Raw genomic sequence first — 21,417 nt, 5'->3', positions numbered from 1 at the left:
GGACACATTGCACCGAAGAGGTCCACGAGCTATCAAAAATGGGGTACACAACCCCGACATCTAACCACTTGATTATCTCCTTCTTTACCACCTCTTACATTGATTCATTTAGCCTCCTTTGATGTTCAACAAAGGGTTTGGCACCCTCCTCCAAAATAATCTTGTACATGCAAAAGGCGGGCTTATACCCAGGATATCCGCCAAAGTACATGTGATTTCTCTTTTCCTCCTTTGTATTACCTCCAAGAAGAAATGATATTGGTAAAGTAGAAGAAGGGCCAAGAAATTCATACCTGAGATGCAGGGAAATGGCTTTAACTCCAAGGTAGAAGGCTCCTCGATTGAGGGCTTTGTTGGAGGAGTCTTCTGATTTTCAAGATCCAAAGATAACTTTCAGGGCTTATAAGTGTACGACCCCATGCCTTGCAATGCATTTACACACTCTACATAGCCATCACTCTCCACATCATCATCAAGGTTGACCAAAACTGCTTCCAATTTGTCTTCAACATTCATTGTGGCACTAGCATCATCAATAATCACATCCATCGCCAAATCCATGAACGAACAAACTTCATTACTATTCAGTTGCCTCATTGATTTGCACACATAGAAGACCACCTTTTCTTCACCCACCTGGAAAGTGAGCTCACTGGCTTCCATATCAACAAGAGCCTTCCTTATAGCAAGTAAAGGTCTACCCAAAATTATAGGCACCTCATAGTCCACTTCACAATCAAGGATCACAAAGTCTATTGGGAGGATGAACTTGTCAACTCAAACCAATACATCATCAATAATACCCAAAGGCCTCTTCATTGTTTGATCCACCATTTGCAACCTCATGGATGCGGGTCTTGGTTGCCTAATTCCCAAAGATTTGAACACCGAATAGGGCATCAAGTTGATACTTGCCCCGAGATCACACAATGCTTTGGCAATGTCGACGCTCCCAATAGTGTAAGGGATTGTGAAAGCGCTCGGATCTTCCAACTTTGGAGCCATTGAGTGCACAATAGCACTCACTTGATGAGTCATCTTGATGGTCTCACAATTCATTGATTTTTTCTTGGTTACCAAATCTTTCAATTTTTTTGCATATCCTAGCATTTGTTCCAATGCCTCAACCAACACATTAATTGACAAATTCTTCATCATATCAATAAACCTTTTGAATTGGTTTTCACTATTTTTCTTTGCAAGCCTTTGAGGGTATGGAGGATGAGGCCTTGGCATTGGTGCCTTGTCCTTGGGCACTACCGGTTCCAGCATGTCAATCACGTATTCCCTAGATGGGTTCACCTCTTCTTGCGTTTCCTCCACACTCTCATCTATATCAATTCTCACTTCTTTATTAGCTTGAACCACATTGCTTGGGATTTCATCTTCTTGCACTACAACTTCTTCATCCGCAATCCTTCTTTGGTTTGAGGTGGTTGCTTCTCCACCTTTTCCACTTCCCACACTTTAGGTTCACCACTGTATCACTAGGTAGTTCCCCCTTAGGATGAGTGTTCAACGCTTGTGAGATTTGGCGTAATTGAACCTCCAAATTCCGAATAGAAGTGTTGTACGAGGCTAATTGAGCATCAGAGTCGGAATTCTTCTCCATCATCTATTTAAACATGTTTTCAATTCTACCTATCTCATTGGAAGGAGAGCTCGGGCCTTGAGAAGGATATAGAGGTGAATTGCTCCGTTGTTGGAACATCGAGGCCTTTGAAAATCCGACCCCCGGTTGTTGTTGTTATTGTTCCACCCTCCTTGGTTATTTTCTCCCCAATTGCTTTGATTGTTGCCACCCCAATTGCCTTGATTACTCCAATTGCCTTGATTTCCTTGATTGTTCCAATTGCCTTGATTAGGATTGCCACCGCTCCAATTGCCTTGGTGGTTTTGGTTGTTCCAATTACCTTGGTTCCCTTGTGACCTCCATTGTTGTTGATTTTGTCCTTGAGCATTGTTTCTTTGACCTTGATAATTATTGACATATTGAACTTCTTCTTCTTGCTCATTGAATGAATCACCTTGGTCATAACCACTATCATCTTGCATAAATTGTTTAGGATGGTTTTGCATTTATTGACCTTGTTGCCGTCTTTTGTTTACCATCATATTCACACTCTTTCATTGCATGAACTTGTTTCAGACCTTGAATTTGTTAAAGTTGAGCTTTGGTCAATTGGTTCATGGTAGTTGTCAACTCGGCAATAGCTTGCCCATGATCATGTAGCTCCTTGTGTAAGTGAATAACATTAAGGTCACCTTATGAAACATTGGCTCTACTTTGCCATGCCGAAGAGGTATCCGCCATCTCATTAAGATTTACAAGCTTCGACATAAGGCGTGTTCATGAAGTTCCCCTTGGCGAGTTGGTTAACCACAGATTGATTAGTTATGTTGATCCCCATATAGAAGGTTTGTTGGATCCTGGCCTCAGTCATATTATTGTTCAGGTACTCTTTAACCACGGTACGATATCTTTCCCAAATCTCATGCAATGGCTCATTGGGTTCTTGCTTGAAAGCAAGAATCTCATCCGGAAGCGTCTACATATGTCCTAGAGAGAAGAATTTGGAAATGAACTTATTTGCCAACTCATACCACATGTGGACAGAATGATTGGGCAACCTATCTAACCAGTCCAATGCCTTTCCTCATAGAGAAACGGAAAATAGCCTCAACCTCAGTGCGTCCTCAGAGACATTTATTTTCTTGCTCCCCCAACAAGTATCGACGAACCCCTTGAGATTTCTGTAGGCATTTTGATTCGGAGCCTTGATGAAGAATCCCCGTTGCTCAAGTAGTGTAAGCATCACGTTGGTGATTTGGAAGTTGCCCCCTAATGCGGGGTAGGACTATAGCACTTACATAATCCTCGTTTGGTAATTGTCGGTGGGCTGCCGCTCTTGGTGGAGATGGGGGAGGGGCGGGCACGTTATCGTGAGGTGGGCGGCCTCATCTATTAGCTTGAGGTTCAAGAGGAACCTCATCCATTTGACCATCGTCCACTTCCTCCCCCAATGGCACATTTATGATGGGCTCGTTGTTGAGAGCCATATTTGTACCTAAAATCAATTCAAACACAAAATTAGTGACTTGGAAGAAAAAGAAGACAAAGCACACAAAAACTTAGATATATAGCTAAATTCGTTTAATTCCCGGCAACGATGCCAAAAATTGATCTCGCCTAAACTCACACAACAATTATAGGTGGTGAGGAAGTCGAAGCAATAATAAAACCCAACGCAAGTCGGGGTCGATTCCTCAGGGAGTTAGAAATGGGATTAGGTATATGCCTAGTGTAATTGTATTAAGTGCCTCAATTTGCACATCCAAATTGTTTTTGGTTGTTTCTATTTCTACTTTAATCTATTGATTGCAACTAATCAACTAGACGACAATGTTTTTGATTATTTTTCAAATGATAAAGGATCTAGGGTCGTGACTTCCACCTAGGTGGTTACCTAACGGGTTGTAAACTCTAGGGCAAGTTTGATTAGTCGGGGTCGTAATATAGCAATCACACACAATTACCCACTCTATACCTCTCGGTAGTTTGAGTAATTTTGCCCAACTTGGCTTTCTCAAGTCCAAATGGGTATTACACAAATCAAGTTATATATGCTCAAGTGAGGTCTTACTATCTCTAGATTTGACCCTTTAATTGGGCCTATCAATTTCTTAAGTTCACCCCAATTCCTTATTAGCCAAGTTTTTCTAGATTTAGTCTCTCTCTCTCTCTCTCAAGTAAAGACTAGGTCAAATAGGCATGAATCAATATTTGCAACCATTAATTCTAGAATTCAATCATAAACAAGGTTAAATATCACTAACCCAATCATATAAATACCCATTAGGTACCCACACTAGGGTTGAGTCACAACCCTAGCTAAAGATTTAGTTACTCATGAAAAATGAAGAAATACAAGAAGAAATTAAGATAGAATGCATAATAATTGATTAGACAAAGAAAATCTAATGTTTAGAAGTTAATCTAGTACAAAATTACTCAAATAAGTATAAAAGATGGCTAAGGTCCACTTCTGCAAACTCAACTTAACCTAAAAATAACAAAAAATTCTATTTATACTAAGTTGAAAATATCTGACAAAAATGCCCCTGCGAAGGTTGTGCGGCGGCATAATTCTGGAGCGGTCCGCACAATGGGCTTCTGCGGCCGCACAATTATCGTGCGGTCCGTATTCTTGGGAATTTGGGCTTGGAACATCAGGGCTTCTGCGGTCCGCATAAAAATGGGTGTGGCCGCACTTCTGATTATGCGGCCTTACAAAAGTGATGTTGTCCACACTCTCTGCTTGGACTTGAAATAGCTCTCTGATTCTTCAAACCTACGGACTATATAATAATGTTTGCGGCTGCACTTGGCCTCCTACGGCCGCACAATTTCGGTGCGGTCCGCATGCCTTTAGCTAGCCCAAACACTACTCTCTGAATCTCCCATCTGCGGCCGCATTGCTGGCCTTTTTGCCTTGTTTTGGGTCTTGTTCATTTTTGACTTCTTTATGAGTTGATTTTGACTTCTTGTCTCGTTTCCCAATATTCCTGCAAGCAAGCACATTTCTTTAGTTTCTGGGAATGCCTTTAAGCATTTTTGAGCTAAAACACAAGTAAAAGAGAGCAATTAAGCAGTCAAAATCCTTAATTATCAGCAGCCTATCACACCACCTTCAACACCTCCAGCACAAGTTCAAGAAGAAGATGAGTCAAGTTCAAGTTCTTCAAGTGAAGTGCTTCAGAAAACTAAAAGTCTTCATGAGTTGTATGAAAATATGGAAGTGATAAAAGATTTGTATGATTTGACTCACTTTTGTTTGTTGGTGGATAGTGAGCCTTTAACTTATGAAGATGCTGCCCAAAATTCCAAATGTAGAGATTCTATGGATGAAGAAATTAAGGCAATCAAGAAGAATGTACTTGAGAATTAGCCATACTTCCAAAAGGCAAAAGCACCATTGGTGTCAAATGGGTGTACAGGTTGAAGAATAATTTTAAGGGTAAGGTGGAAAGGTACAAAGCAAGATTGGTTGCCAAGGTATACAAGAAAAATGATGGTATTGACTATGATGAGGTATTTGCATCGGTTGCTCGTTTAGAAACAATTCATTTTATTATTTCTTTGGCAGCTCAAAATTAATGAAAAATTCATCAAATGGATGTGAAATCGGCTTTCTTGGATGGTGTTTTTGAGGAAGAGGCTTACATTAATCAACCTTTGGCTACAAGATTGAACGACATGAAAATAAAGTATTGAAATTGAAGAAAGCTCTTTATGGCTTGAAGCAAGCGCCACGAGCCTGGAATAGTAGAATTCATAAATACTTCCAAGCAAATAGTTTTTCAAAGTGTCCACTTGAACATGCACTTTATGTCAAGATTGCTAAAAATGGTGATACCTTACTTGTTTGCTTGTATGTAGATGATTTGATCTTTATTGGAAATAATCTAAAGATGTTTGAAGAATTTAAGGAAGCTATGGCAAGAGAGTTTGAGATTATGGACATTGGCTTAATGTCCTACTATCTTGGAATCAAAGTGCAACAAAGGAAGGATGACATTTTTATTTCTCAAGAAGAATATTCAAAGGAAATTCTCAAGAAATTTCAGATGGAGAATTGCAATTCCGTGAGCACTCCCGTTGAATGCAGAGTTAAAGTATCAAGCATCGAGAGGGAGAAAAGATCAATCCACATTTTTCAAGAGTCTTGTTGGAAGCTTAAGGTACTTGATATGTACAATACCAGATATTCTTTTTGGTGTTGGATTTGTGAGTCGCTTTATGGAAGTGCCTACTACCTCCCATTTGAAGGTAGCCAAAAGAATACTCCGGTATATCAAATGTACCCTTGATTATGGAATATTTTATCCATCTTCCAAAGACTCAAAACTTGTTGGATGTTGTGACATTGATTGGGCTAGTGATATTGATGATCGAAAGAATACTACTGGGTTTGTTTACTTTCTTAGAAATTCCGCATTTACATGGAATTCTAAGAAACAACCAATTGTGATTTTGTCAACTTGTGAAGCGGAGTATGTAGCAACTTGTTCTTATGTTTGTCATGCAATTTGGCTAAGGAGCTTGTTGGAAGAACTTCACCAACTACAAGAAGATGCAACAAAGATTTTTGTTAACAATAAATCGGCTATTGAATTGGACAAGAACCCGGTATTTCATGAAATGAGCAAACATATTGATACTAGGTATTACTTTATTAGAGATTGCATATCTAATAAAGTTGTGGAGTTTGAGCATGTAAAGTCACAAGACAAAGTTGCAGATATTTTCACCAAGCCGTTAAAGATTAAGCTCTTTCAAAAGCTAAGGATGGCTCTTGGAGTGATGAAACAAGTTTAAGGGGGTATGTTAAAATGTGAACAATATAAACTTATTTCCATTTGTTTACATTAGTTCATGAACTAGAATATTAATTTAGTACATGTATTAGAATATGGACATATTGATGTACTTTGGGAGATACAATGTCTAGTAGTGTCATCCATGTACCTTGAAAGATGTGAGGAGTGGACTTAGTTATTATATATACATGTAGTGTAGGCTAGATACATGAAAGATTTCTCCTATAAATAGCCATGTATTCCTAGTCATTTGGAGTAAGTCAAGTTGCAAAAAATCATCCTTTCCTCCACTTTCTTCGTTGTGAATTCTGAGTATTCATTTGTATTGTCTTGCTCTCCTAAATTTTCTAACATTGTGGTATCAGAGCCGGTATTTTTGAGAAATAACCAAACTTGGAGAGAAAATGACAAATAGTAATGGAACTCCATTTCAAGTTCTTATGCTCACAAAAGAGAACTATGAAAATTGGTGTATCTGTATGAAGTCTTTGCTTGGTGCCTATGCTGTTTGGGAACCAGTGGAAGTCGGAGGTGATGGAACGTAAGATGATGCCGCCTTTAAAAAGAAAGATCAAAAGGCGCTCACTCTCATCCATCAAAATTTGGATGACAAGGTGTTTGAGAAGGGCGCAAATGCAACCACCTCAAAGCAAGCATGGGAGATTCTTCAAACTTCCTTTAAAGCTTTGGATAAAGTGAAAAAAGTTCGTCTCCAGACCTTAAAAGGAGAGTTTGAATCATTGCATATGAAGGAATGCAAATCCGTTTTGGATTATATTTCAAGAGTTTTGGCTATTGTCAATTAAATAAAGAGATATGGTGAAGACTTGACTGATGATAGGGTCGTTGCAAAAATACTACGGTCCCTTGATTCAAAATTTAATTATATTGTTGTGGCTATTGAAGAGTCCAAAGATTTGAATACCATGATCATTGAAGAACTCACGGGTTCTTTGCAAGCACATGAAGAACAGTTGAAGAAACCGAAGAAAAATCGGTTGAATAAGCGTTGCAAACAAAACTTTCTTTCAAGGAGAAAGATGAAAGGCGTGGCTCGCAATAAAGAGGTCGAGGACATGGACAGGATCATTGTGGAAAAGGAAGAGGTGGTTGCCAACCACCAAATAAAGAAAATAGGAGCCAAGACTCTAATAAAGGAAGAGGTTATAGAAGAGGTAGAAGATAGAGGCAAAATTAAAGAAGGTATGATAATTCTAATATTGAATGTTATACTTGTCATAAATTTGATACTATTTCGATGAATTTTGTGCCAATTGTTATCACTATAGCATGTCAAGTTTAAATTTGGACAAAATTCCAGCAAAAGGTTCAAAATTATTTTCAATTAGAAGATAGAAAGTTAAAATAAAAAACTAAACATGCCAATTTTAAAAAATTAATACTTTCTCCTAGGTTTAACAAAAAATAATACTTCCTCCTACGTTTATTTGGCAGTTTTTTTTATTTATTTATGAAACCTTTTAATGCAAAAAGAAATTAATATTTTATCCAATATTAATTTTTTTATTGGATTGACAGTTTTTTATTTTAAATTTAAAATAGTGCACAAATATTTATTGTCTAAATTTATTGATAAATTTAGACGATTGAAGAATTTTGAATAGTGGACAAAGATTTGATACTATTTCGATGAATTTTGTGTCAATTGTCATCGCTATAGCATGTCAGGTTTAAATTTTTAGGACAAAACTCCAGCAAAAGTTTCAAAATTATTTTTAAATAGAAGATAAAAAAAAAATTTAAAAAAAAATTAAACATGCCAATTTTAAATAATTAATACTTCCTCCCAGTTTTTTTTTTTTTTTGATTTATTTATTAAACCTTCTAATTCAAAAAGAAATTACTGTTTTCTCCCACTTTTTTGTACTGCAGTTTGAATTTATTTATATACTTAATATTTTTTTTAAACAGAAACAAGAACAAAGGAAAAAATAATTATCCGAAAATTTAACCCCGCGACTGATGTTTTCCTAAAAGTAGCTTGGAACAATAATTCTAACCGACCTCTATAATTAATTCTTATCCTCGTTCTCCTATGTAAATAATTATTTATGTGATTTTTTCTTTCAAGTATCTAGATTAAGCCAACTGGCAGCCTAATAATAAGTCACTTGGCATTGCTCAAGACAATTAGTAATATTAGGATAATATAAATCAATAATATAATAAAATTAGTTATTTAGAATTAATGTGGTTAATTTTGCTAATATGATTGTGAAATGCGCTATTTCTAATTACATTAGACGTGATTTTTGTTTTAATGATTTTTGTTGCTAAGTTATGTGGAAGTTGGATGTAATTTTGTAACTATCAACATGAAAATTTGCAAAATTATCCAAGCGACAAATGCCTAAAAACTTAATTTAACATTTAATGATATACAAATGGAATTGTGCACCACAGCAAGGTTTCTTGGTCGGTCAAAATATTCTCCAAGGGATATATGTCTATCAAAATATGCAAATTTTCAACCTATTAATTGTATTCATATTGATCTGTTTTCATATTGTTAAACTAACAGTCATCAGTTGACGGGTTTATATAATAATATTATAAAGAAAACAAAATGATGATATAAATTAATACTCCAACAAAGACCATTGTTTGAGATTTTCGGGCAATTTTAGTGAGCAATTGGCGCAATTTTAGCAGATTCGTCGTGCTACAATATATACACAGCCAGTGCACGGAACCTGAACTCTTTATAAAAATAAATTGATTTGCTAATTATACTTAAAGGTTACATTCACATTATTGATTTTATAATAGGCTTATTTATTTTTTAGTTTACCAAATTAGATTTACTATAGTTGTTGTGTTAATGTGAGTCTTGGCAGGCTCTGTGGTAAAATGCTGTTCTAGTTCTGCTTGCAGGATATAAGAAAAATGCAGAGATTACATTCACATTATTCTTTTAATTTTCGCCTCCAATTTTTCACTCTTTGTTTGTATTTTTCTTCTTGCTACTATTTTTTTAAAAAGCAAATTATGCTACTAGGCAGGCTCCCTAGTAGCTATCTTTATTAATAATAATAAAAAAGAAAAATTCTTGCTAGTATTTGCTTTACAGTTCCAGCATTAAAAATTTTTGTGGTATTTTAGGATTATGGCCTCTAATAATTGCAACTCCAGTAGATAATTTACGAATCCTTAAAAGTCTTTTTTGTGGAGTTGAAAAAAAGTAGTCCCTTTTGCTGAAAAGAGAAAGTTACAAGCAACTTGGTTTGACCAAACTGCTTGATCTAGTTGTTTCACACTATAATAACCTTTTCCCACTTCTTGAGGACAGCATTTATTAAAAGTCTTCTCTTTACATTCTTTGTAGTATTCCCATTGCTTATCCTTCTAGTTTCAAATCAAAGAACCAAATTTGAGCTTATTGTTGACTGTTCATCTTTTCTTCCATTCCTCCCTTCTCTATCTTGAGAAAGAACATCAAGTCATTAAAGTAAAGGACGCGATGATTGGCTTTGAGATAGAGACTGAGATGCTGATGGAGAAACTTGTGACAGGGCCTCGACAATTAGATGTGATCTCAATTTTCGGAATGCCAGGACTTGGAAAAACAACTTTGGCTAAGAGATTGTATGATCATGAATCTATTTCCAATCGTTTTGATATTCGCTTGTGGTGTTGTTCTTCCCAATCTTATGATAAGAAATCTCTCTTGTTTGAATTATTGAATCATATTTGTAAGCTTGATACTAGTACCAAAGAAAAGAGTGATGATGAACTAGCTGAGAAGCTCTACAAACATTTGAAGGGAAAGAGGTACCTTATTGTTGTCGATGATGTGTGGAGTCAAGAGGCATGGGATGATATAAAGAGACCGTTTCCAGATGATGATAAAGGAAGTAGAATTATTTTGACGACCAGACTTGAATCAATCGCCACATATGCCATGATCGATTCGAGTCCTCATTTCCTTCGCTTGTTCACAGAAGAAGAAAGTTGGATGCTACTGAAGGAGAAAGTACTCAAAGAAGACAATTATTGTCCACAAGAACTCGAGGAGATCGGTAAGCAAATAGCGAGTAAGTGTGGAGGATTACCCCTTGCAATTGTATTGGTGGCGGGTCTTCTTGCAAAAAATGATAAGGAAGTAATTTACTGGCAAGAAGTTGGTGAAAGTTTGAAATCAAAAATCCAAGGTTGCATGGATATAGTTGAATCGAGTTACCAACACTTACCCATTCATTTGCAGAAATGCTTTCTCTACTTTTCTTCATTTTTAGAAGACCAGAAAGTTCCTGTTCAAAAACTGATACGACTATGGATTGCAGAAAATTTTGTTGAAGCTAGTAGTACATCGAAGAGCTTAGAAATGATTGCCATGGATTACTTGATGGATTTAATTAGCAGCAACCTTGTAATGGCGGCCAAAATAAATTCCTTAGGGGAGGTTAAAGCCGTCCATATTCATGATTTAGTACATGAATTTAGTTTGGTAAAAGCTAAAAAGGAGAACTTTTTGCTGCGGATAAATGGGTAAGTAAAATTAATTGTGTTTTTTTCTTGCTGAGATAATGACACTTACCTTTCTTTTCTTTCTTGAACCAGAATAGGTGCATTTTGTTCATCTCGCAGAAGTTGGCTAAGGAGAATCGGGTAAGTAAAATCAATTATATGTATCTTGTTGCTGCTTATCATTATATTGCCTCGCGATCTGATCCTTCTTCTTCTTCTTGAACCAGTCTTGGTATATTTCCATCGTCTGAGAGTCGCTTTAAACGCGTGAATATTTTACCTTCTCAAGTGCTTCTTGGAGAAAAATTTAGACTTGGAAAAAATATCAACACCCTACGATTCCTTCCTAGTGTATATTCTCCTATTGTTGATTATGATTTGACTTGGAAACATCTAGGAGTATTAGATTTGGGTTCCGTAAGGCTACGTCAGACACTTGTAGATGCTTTACAACATCTGATTCATTTGAAGTATTTGGAGTTACAGTTGTGTTTTCATAACATTCCACATTCAATATGCAACCTGAAGAAGCTCGAGACATTTATAGTGTTTGGATACCATGATCAACCCTGCATTCCCGTTACCATTTGGAGTATGACAAGCTTGAGACATCTGCATATAACTCCTCTATATACCTATCAGCCGTTACACAATCTTGACAACTTGCAAACATGTTCCGATCTGGTTATTTTTCCTGGGGTGTATTACCAAAATTTTATGAAAAGATTTCCCTATCTTGAAAAGCTCAGTTGTCAATTATATAGTTCACGAAACTCGTCTAGCAATTTCTTTCCTAGTTTTGACTCTCTTAGTCAACTGAATTCTCTCAAGATTGGTGTCTCTGGGGAATTGGTAGATCCCTATGGTTTTGAAGACTTTACATATCCGTCAAACCTCAAGAAATTAACTTTAGCATGTCTTGAACTCCCCTGGAGTAGAATCTTAACCATCAGCACCTTATCCAACCTTGAAGTTCTGAAACTAGAAGGAAATGCCTTCAGAGGGAGACAATGGGACGTTAAGGATGGGGAGTTTCCTAACCTTAAAGTTTTGAAATTAAAGAATCTACGAATCTCAGAATGGACTGCCTCTGATGACTCGTATCCCAGCCTACAGAAAGTACTTGTGCAATGGTGTTGGAACCTAGAGGAAATCCCTGAAAGCTTTGGAAGCAAGTGTACGATGCAAATGATTGAGGTAAGATCATGTCGCTACTCTGTTGTAAATGCTGCCCTCAAAATTAAGGAAACACAAATTGAGGAGATGGGGAATTCTCAATTCAAGGTCATTATTTGTAAACGAAAGTCAATAGTCTATCAGACGAGTCGTTCAGTTAGATAACCTTGTTTTATGTTCTGGAAATTAAAGCAGATGCTACACATGGTATGCAAGGACCTCCTGTTATTTGGTTGATCTAGTACTTTTAATGTGCTATTATTCGATTTTAATCTTGATTAAGGTGTGATCAATATTAGAAAAGGTTCATTTGAAGGGGTTTGGTGCACCCCCTATAGTTCATAAGAACTTGATCTTTTACAGCTTATAAATTGCAATTCTGCAAAAGCTACTTCACCTTTTGCATGGGTCAAGTCAATGATTAATAACATCGCCTCTATAGTTGCTGCAACCGGCTTTTACCCATCTGAGTGTGATTTTTCACTTGAATTGAAAGATGAAAGGAAAGGAATATTGGCCCCTGAATGAGTGCAACTCCATACTCTAATGGTGTTCACTGATACTCTAATGTCTAGCTGTGCTGCGACATGAATTCCAAGTTCAAAACAGATGGTGAAAAGGATAGTATGTATTATTAAGCAATATTCCTGATATATCTGCAACTGGATAACACCCCCAAGTAGAAGCGGACACAGAATTTGAAGGTCATGGGTACATTTTTGGAGTCAACTAAAATCTACTTTGTATATAGGATGTCCACTACTAATATATCATTATTTTCTAAAGACATATACATGTATACATGAAATTTTTTTCCTAACTTTACGGGTACCGATGATCCCTCTCTGTATAGCATAGGTCCGCCGAGAGGCGGATCTAGGAGTTTAGTTCTACGGGTTTAGTATTTAAAGTTATGGGTTCATATCTATTATTTATTGCAATTTTAGTAATTTTTTATACATAAATTTATGCTCTGCGTTGAAAGAACTGGGTTCAGTGGGTTCTATACTGCATCCGCCACTGGGTCCGCCTCTGCCCCCAAGAAGTTCTACTGGCCACCTTAAACTCTTTTCTTTAATGCAAATGTTTTCAGTGGTTATTTCTCATTATTAGTAGCTGTTACAATGTTTGCTAAGAAGGGGAAGAAAAAGAAACTGCACCTATATTAGTCCGCAATTCATAGTTGTTGTACAGGTTGCCATATGCTTCAGAACCTTCATTATTTGGTATTTATCTTGGATTGAACTGTTACTTTATAGTACTGAAGTCAAACCAAAAGTAAAAGAAGTTAGTCTCAGGCCATGCATTGATCACAACAAGACATAGTAGCTTGAATTAAGCTCCTTAAAGAAGCATCTGCTCAATCAAATGATAAAGAATAACATGGATGTTACTGCTCTTGCGGAAAAAGAAACTAACATCGGCAAATGAATCACTATATTTTAAAAAAGAGCCAATAAAAAGAATTCTTCTTTTAGACAGTCTAATAGTAGGAATTGAACTCTGAGATCAAGCCAATTACAGGAGGCCTTGCATACCTAAATGAACAACCCTAGCGATCAACACTATTGACTTTCACTTAGAAATAATGACTTTGAATTCAGAATTTCCCATCTCCTCAATTTGCATTTCCTTAACTTTCAAAGCAGACTTTACAGCATTGTCTCCGCATGATCTAACCTCAATCAGTTGCAGCGTACAATTGCTTCCGAAACATTCAGGGATTTCCTCTAGGCTCCAACAACTATGCACCAGTACTTTCTGAAGGTTAGGGTACGAGTCATCAGAGGCAGTCCATTCTGAGAATCCTAGTTTCTTTAATTTCAAAACCTTAAGGTTAGGAAACTCCCCATCGTTAACGTCCCATTTTCTCCCGATGAAAGAATTTTCTTCTAATTTCATAACTTCAAGGTTGGACAGTCTGCCAATGGTTGAAAGTTTACTCCAGGGGAGCCTAAGATATACTAGAGTTAATTTTTTGAGGTTTGAGGGGTACGTGAAGTCCTCGAAACCATAGGGATCTACCACCGCCCCAGAGACACCAATCTTGAGAGATTTAAGCTGGCTGAGAGTTTCAAAAGCAGGAAAGAAATTGCCAGAAGGGGTTCCTGAACCATACAATTGACAACTGAGCTTTTCAAGATTGGGAAATCTTTTCATAAAATACTGGAGATCCCCCACTACCCCAGGATAAATAACCATACCAGAACATGTTTGTAAATTGTCAAGATCCTCTAATTGGTTTTCGGATTGCTCACTTGGCCACAGATCTATATAAAGATCATTTATATGCAGATGCCTCAAGCTTGTCATGCCCCAAATGGTTTTTGGATTGCAGGCTTGACCATGAATTCCTGTCACTATAAACGTCTCTAGCTCCTTCAGGTTGCATATTGAATTTGGAATGTGATCAAAGTACAAGTACAACTGCAGCTCCAAATACTTCAAATGAATTAGATATTGTAATGCATCTACACTTGTCCTACACAGCTTTACGGAACCCAAATCTAATACTCTGAGATGTTTCCAGGATTTAGTCAAATCATAATCAACAAAAGGAGAATTTACACTGGAAAGGAACCGTAAGGTGTTGATATTTCGTCCAAAGCTAAATTTATCTCCAAGAAGCACTTGACAAGGTGCTAAAACATTCACACGTTTACAACGATTCTCAGAAGATGGAAATATACCAAGTCTGGTTCAGGCAGGAGAAGAAGCATCAGATCGAGGCATTATCATGATAAGCAGCAACAAGATACACATAATTGATTTTACTTACCCAATTCTCCTCAGCCAACTTCCGCGAGAAGAATAAAGTTCACCTACTCTGGTTCACGAAAGAAAAGAAAGGTAAGTGCCATTATCACAAGTTCACAGCAACAAGAAACATTAAATTTACTTACTCATTTATCCTCTGCGAAAAGTTGTCCTTCTTAGCTTGCACCAAGCTAAATTCGTGTATTAAATCATGAATATGGACTGCTTTGATCTCCCCTAAGGAATTTAATTTAGCCACCATCACTAGGTTGCTCCTAATTAAATCCATCATGTAATCCATTGCAATCATCTCTAAGCTCTTTGATGTACTTCTTGCTTCAATAAAATTTTCAGCGATCCACAGTCGTATCAGTTTTTGAACAGGAACTTGATGGTCCTCTAGAAATGAAGCAAAGTAGAGAAAGCATCTTTGCAAATGAATGGGTAAGTGTTGGTAGCTCGATTCAACTATATCCATGCAACCTTTTATTTTTGACTTCAAACTTTCGCCGACTTCTTCCCAGTAAATTACTTCCTTATCATGTTCTGCAAGAAGGCCAGCGACCAATACAACTGCCAGGGGTAATCCTCCACACTTACTCGCTATTTGCTTACCGATCTCCTCGAGTTCTTGAGAACAATAACAATTGTCTTCTTTGAATACCTTCTCCTTCATTAGCATCCAGCTTTCTTCTTCTGTGAACAGGCGAAGGTGATGATGACTCGAATTGATCATGGCATATGTGGCGATTGATTCAAGTCTGGTCGTCAAAATAATCCTACTTCCTTTATCGTCATCTGGAAATGGTCTCTTTATATCATCCCATACCTCACAACTCCACACATCATCGACAACAATAAGGTACCTCTTTCCCTTCAAATGTTTGTAGAGCATCTCAGCTAGCTCATCATCACTCTTTTCTTTGGTACTAGTATCAAGTTTACAAATATGATTCAGTAATTCAAACAAGAGAGATCTCTTATCATAAGATTGGGAAGAACAACACCACAAGCGAATATCAAAGCGATTTGAAATAGATTCATGATCATACAATCTCTTAGCCAAAGTTGTTTTTCCTAGTCCTGGCATTCCGAAAATTGAGATCACATCTAATTGCCGAGGTCCAGTCACAAGTTGATCCATAAGCATTTCAGTCTCTCTCTCAAAGCCGACCATCGTTTCCTTTGCTTTAATGAACTTGATGTTCTTTCGAATATGGAGGGGGGAAAAATGAAGGATGAAGTCCGTACCTTTGGTTTAACACCACCTACCAAAGGAAAACGAAAAGTTCTATTAGCTACAGAAAACAGTTTTGTCATCTTTTAATTTTCTAATACCTCTTCTTAAATTAATTGAGCATGATAAGATTGATATAGTACCACTTGATTGATTCCCGTGGCTTTTGGCCCTTCCCCACTTTCCAGAGTAGGCATTTTTTTGTATATATTATGTTTTAAATCTAGTACTATTAAATTTGTAGTTTATATGAGTAGTTGCAAGTTGCGTCAATTTTTTTTTCTACTTTGCATCTGCACAACTGACGAGGAGAAGAAAATTAGTTGACCACTCAACAACTTGGAATAATTTATGTGATGCCCATGGAGGGTGGGTCAAGAAATACTGGCAAGCTCTTTAAGAAGGGTTGTATATGTCAACTTAGGCGAATCGCACATCGGAATGAGAGAGGAAAGTGAATAGCTATATAAGGCATGAGACAAGTTCCGCGTTTTTGGGGGCTCGATCCTAATTCCAGTTATGTCCTCTTCCTAAGAGACCTTCTGGCTGGGAATTAACTTTATTGGCTTAAATGCATGTAATAAAATCCCTAAATATATGATGTTATTTATGTCTCACAACTTTCAATCTTTCAACTCTGAATGGTATGTACATGCATGCAGACATTTATGTTAGTAAAGATCTATCTCAGAACTAGAAGATTAAAGTTTAAAGGAAATTAAGACATTACACGTTGGGGCATCTGTTTATAGTTGTAATTATTATCAAAAAAATTACCCATGAGACGTTCTTATTATCAGTTTGCAATTAATAATGATGCTTCGGAATAGTGTACAAGTAGCTAGTTTAAGACGCATTACTAGACTTGTGAATACCTATGCTTTTGCTTTTAAAAAAAGTTTTTTTTTTTGTTTTGATTTTGGAAGATACGGGGGAAAAAAAATCAGAAACCTCTTTTCAAGAAGAGACCACTAATATATAACTAGAGAAAAGTTGTTGAGCACTTAGGATTTGAATAGTTATCTTTTGTAGTATAATATATTTTCAAACTTTTTTTAAATATTTTTATTTCAAAGATTGTGATTAATGATTAGTAGTACTATATGTATATTTATATTTTTTAAAAATTAAAAAATCGAGTATGAGGCGGTCTATTCCGAGAGTCCTAGTTTCTTTAATTTCAAAACTTTAAGATTTAAAAAAAACTTTAAGATTAGAAAACTCCCCGTTTAACGTTCCATTTTCTCCCTTTGAAACTAGTTCCTTATAGTTTAAGAACTTCAAGGTTGGACAAACTACCAACGTAGGAAATTTTACTCTAAGGGAGCTCAAGATATGCCAAAGTTAATTTCTTGAGGCTTGAGGGATATGTCAACATCCTAGTGACATCAATCTTTAGAGATTTGAGTTGACTCAAAGACCCGAAAGCAGGAACTGGGGCCGTTTAAAAATTTAAGTACCATAATCAAATACATAATTCAAATGGAAAATACAAACTAAATAACCATCTCATGACTTGCACCGCCAGCTAATGATCTCAGAATTCACCATCTCTTCAGTTTGTTGTTTCTTAATTTTGAAAGCAGCACGTACGGCGGACAGGAAAAATTACTCTAGTTGTTGCTCCTATTAGTCTGGTAGAACAAGAAAATGATACCAGAAAATGAACAATATCCTCGGACTGCTATGTGCCGGGAAGGGACGGATCATAATGGTGTATTGTACGCAGCCTTATCCTACATTTCTGCAAGAAGCTGTTTTTGCGGCTCAAACCCGTGACCTCCTGGTTATATGACAACAACTTTACTAATTACGCCAAGGCTCCCCTTAAAATGAATAATATCTCAAAAAAAAAGAAAAGCTACTTGAAAGAGAAAAGACATGTGATCTACCTCTTTATATCTAACTCTGAGATCAAGCCAATTACAATAAGGGCCTTTCATTCATGCATAGCACAACTTATAATTCAAGAACCTGACCCTTCTAATCAAATCTCATGACTTCCACAATTCCAAATATTGACCTTGAATTCAAAATTTCCCATCTCCTCAATTTGCATTTCCTTAATTTTCAAAGCAGCATTTACAGCAGAGGCGCCACATGACCTTACCTCAATCTGTTGCATCGTACACTTGCTTCCAAAACTATCAGGGATTTCCTCTAGCTTCCAACACGGTTGCACAAGTACTTTCTATAGGTTGGAAAACGAGTCATTAGAGGCAGTCCATTCTGAAATTTGTAGCTCTTTTTGTTGAAGTTGTCAAATATCCCACATTGGTGGTTGACACTTTTGTTTGGGATTTTTTCCAAGGCCTAATGTTTAGGATTTAAACACACCTCTCATTTGTCTGCTTATCTTCTTAAATCATTTGTATTTTCTCTCCTTAGTATTATTTCACTTGTATTTTTGGAGTGGAATAAAATATTGGTTGTGTCCGAGGAAGTATACAAAATTGGCCGAATCTCGTAAATTCTGGTGTTTCTTTTATCGTTGTATTATTGTCTTATTTATTATTTAGTGGCTGCCATAATCTTGGTATAGTAGTTGTGACTCATTCACACTATATACCTTTGGCTTCCACAACAATTGGTATCAGAGCCAAGGTACTGTCTAAGTATGCTCTGTGGTTACAGCATAGTCTGATCTTCAACATCAGAAAAGATTTATCTTGGTAATTGAGTCAAGGTTCCGTCTCAGTATGCTCTGTGGTTGCAGCTTAGTCTGATCTTCCATACCAGAAAGGAAATAATCTTGATTTGTGTCGTCAGCTATTAAATAATATTTGTGTCAAAGATGGGAGACAATAAACAAGAAGAATCTACATCAAGTGTCAACAATACGTCATCATTGGCATCTTCGCTTATGACAAGAATTGTGTCAAATGCGAAATTTGCGGTCGAAATATTTGACGGGTCCGGACATTTTGGGATGTGGCAAGGCGAGGTTCTAGATGTCCTTTTTCAACAAGGGCTAGATCTGGCCATTGAAGAAAAGAAACCAGATGTTATTGGAGAAGAAGATTGGAGAATTATCAACCGTGTTGCTTGCGGTACCATTCGATCCTACCTTGCTAGAGAGCAGAAATATCCATACACAAAGGAAACTTCTGCAAGTAAATTATGGAAAGCACTGGAGGATAAATTTTTGAAGAAAAACAGTCAAAATAAATTGTACATGAAGAAGAGACTGTTTCACTTCACCTATGTTCCTGGTACCACGATGAATGAACATATCACCAGTTTCAATAAGTTGGTCACAGATTTGCAAAATATGGATACAACTTATGATGATGGTGACTTGGCCTTAATGTTGTTGGCGTCACTTCCTGATGAGTACGAGCACCTTGAAACTACTCTACTCCATGGAAATGACGAAATTTCTCTCAGAGAAGTTTGTTCAGCTTTGTACAGCTATGAACAAAGAAAGCGAGAAAAACAGAAGGGCGGAGAAGGAGAAGCACTGTTTGTGAGGGGTCGTCCTCAAAATCAAACGAGGACAAAGAAAGGAAGATCTAAGTTAAGATCTAGACCCATCAAAGATGAATGTGCCTTTTGTCGAGAAAATGGGCACTGGAAGAAAGACTGTCCGAAGTTGAAGAATAAGGCCAAACATAATAATGAAAAGGCCATTATGGATTCAAATGTAGCTGATTGGGATGATTCAGACTTCTCATTAGTTACAACAGAGTCATCAATATCATCAGACATATGGTTGATGGACTCGGCTTGTAGCTATTATATGTGTCCCAACAGGGACCGATTCGTAAATTTTCAAGAAGGAGAATATGAAGTCATCCACACAGCGGATAACAACCCTCTTACCGCATATGACATTGGTTCAATATGATTAAGGAACCATGATGGAATGATCAGAACATTAACAGATATTCGATATGTACCGGATTTGAAGAAGAATCTCATCTCTGTGGGAGCCCTAGAATCAAAAGGGTTCAAAATCATTGCAAAAAATGGAGTGATGAGAGTATGCTCCGGTGCACTAGTGGTAATGAAGGCCAATCGGAAGAACAATAACATGTACCGTTATCGCGGTAGTACAGTTATTGGGACAGCGACAGTGACATCCAGTGACGACAAAGAGGCAGAAGCAACCAAGCTATGACACATGCGCTTGGGACATGCTGGAGGAAAATCCTTGAAAACTCTATCAGATCAAGGATTGTTAAAAGGAGTAAAGGCTTGCAACTTGGAGTTTTGTGAGCATTGTGTCAAAGGGAAACAGACAAGGGTTAAATTTGGTACAGCGATCCATAATACTAAAGGCATTTTGGATTATGTACACTCTGATGTTTGGGGTCCTTCCAAAACACCTTCATTGGGTGGGAAGCACTATTTTGTAACCTTTGTTGATGATTTTTCCCGAAGAGTATGGGTGTATACAATGAAGAGCAAAGATGAAGTGTTGGGAATTTTTCTCAAATGGAAGACGATGGTGGAGAATCAGACAGGCAGGAGAATCAAGTGTATTCGCACAGACAATGGAGGTGAATACAAAAATGATCATTTCAATAAGGTCTGTGAAAATGATGGCATCGTCCGACACTTCACTGTTAGACATACACCACAACAGAATGGAGTGGCAGAACGTATGAACCGGACCTTGCTGGAGAAGGTACGGTGTATGTTGTCCAATGCTGGCTTGGGCAAAGAATTTTGGGCTGAGGCAATTACATATGCATGCCACCTCATTAATCGTCTACCATCTGCTGCTATTGATGGCAAGACACCATTTGAAAAATGGTATGGAAAACCTGCTGTAGATTATAACTCTTTGCACGTGTTTGGCTCAACTGCATATTATCATGTGACGGAGTCAAAATTGGATCCAAGGGCAAAGAAGGCTATTTTTATGGGAATTACTTCTGGAGTCAAAGGATATCGCTTATGGTGTCCTATGACAAAGAAAGTAATATTCAGCAGGGATGTTACCTTTGATGAATCTGCTATGGTAAATAAGGTAACAGAAGATACCAAACAAAATGAAGGTGCTTCTAAGCAGGTGGAGTTTGAGGGAAAATTTATTTTTCCTACACAAGAAGCAGAGGAGGAAACAAATGAAGATTACCCTCTGGAAGGAGAGCCAGTAGAGGAGATTCCAACTCAGGAACCTCAACAACAACTTGAATCAATAGCAACCAGCAGGCCAAAAAGAACAATAACGAAACCTGTTCGTCTCATAGAGACGGTTGCTTGTGCAACCTCAATTGTAGCTGATGATGTTCCTACTACTTATAAAGACGCTGTCCAAAGTTCAGAAGAAGATAAGTGGAGGATTGCCATGAATGATGAAATACAGTCCCTTCATCAGAATCATACATGGAGATTGGCCAATCTCCCGAAGGGAAAGAAAGCAATTGGGT

General features: G+C 37.2%; 3 protein-coding genes and 1 long non-coding RNA gene across 5 annotated transcripts; 1 reads left to right on the top strand and 3 right to left on the bottom strand.

The window, feature by feature from the left end:
• The first annotated feature begins 9,609 nt into the window (after nucleotides 1-9,609).
• Nucleotides 9,610-12,973, top strand: LOC104217283 (putative late blight resistance protein homolog R1B-14). 2 transcript variants are annotated; one of them, XM_070165195.1, is made up of 4 exons: nucleotides 9,610-10,421; nucleotides 10,686-10,890; nucleotides 10,963-11,010; nucleotides 11,097-12,973. In XM_070165195.1, the coding sequence occupies exons 1-4, from the start codon at nucleotides 9,863-9,865 to the stop codon at nucleotides 12,208-12,210; spliced, it is 1,926 nt and encodes a 641-aa protein (XP_070021296.1). In that variant the 5' UTR covers nucleotides 9,610-9,862; the 3' UTR covers nucleotides 12,211-12,973. The 2 variants fall into 2 exon arrangements, with proteins under 2 accessions (XP_070021296.1, XP_009765786.1); XM_009767484.2 differs by having other exon boundaries at nucleotides 9,611-10,890.
• A 647-nt stretch (nucleotides 12,974-13,620) lies between these two features.
• Nucleotides 13,621-14,358, bottom strand: LOC138868164 (putative late blight resistance protein homolog R1B-16). Its single transcript, XM_070163393.1, has one exon. It carries the CDS (start codon nucleotides 14,356-14,358, stop codon nucleotides 13,621-13,623), a length of 738 nt encoding a protein of 245 aa, XP_070019494.1.
• Nucleotides 14,359-14,652: 294 nt separating this feature from the next.
• Nucleotides 14,653-15,468, bottom strand: LOC104217285 (uncharacterized). Its single transcript, XR_011404344.1, has 3 exons — nucleotides 14,949-15,468; nucleotides 14,825-14,872; nucleotides 14,653-14,740 (listed from the first exon to the last, which is right to left on the bottom strand). It is a non-coding gene; the product is annotated as an uncharacterized lncRNA (long non-coding RNA).
• Nucleotides 15,469-15,477: 9 nt separating this feature from the next.
• Nucleotides 15,478-15,979, bottom strand: LOC138882762 (putative late blight resistance protein homolog R1A-3). Its single transcript, XM_070163392.1, has 2 exons — nucleotides 15,632-15,979; nucleotides 15,478-15,498 (listed from the first exon to the last, which is right to left on the bottom strand). Exons 1-2 carry the CDS (start codon nucleotides 15,977-15,979, stop codon nucleotides 15,478-15,480), a joined length of 369 nt encoding a protein of 122 aa, XP_070019493.1.
• Nucleotides 15,980-21,417: the final 5,438 nt, after the last annotated feature.

The sequence above is a fragment of the Nicotiana sylvestris genome, chromosome 12 (assembly GCF_000393655.2).
Source record: "Nicotiana sylvestris chromosome 12, ASM39365v2, whole genome shotgun sequence".
In the NCBI taxonomy this organism is placed as follows: domain Eukaryota; kingdom Viridiplantae; phylum Streptophyta; class Magnoliopsida; order Solanales; family Solanaceae; genus Nicotiana; species Nicotiana sylvestris.
This window is presented reverse-complemented; position numbering and strand designations above follow the sequence as displayed.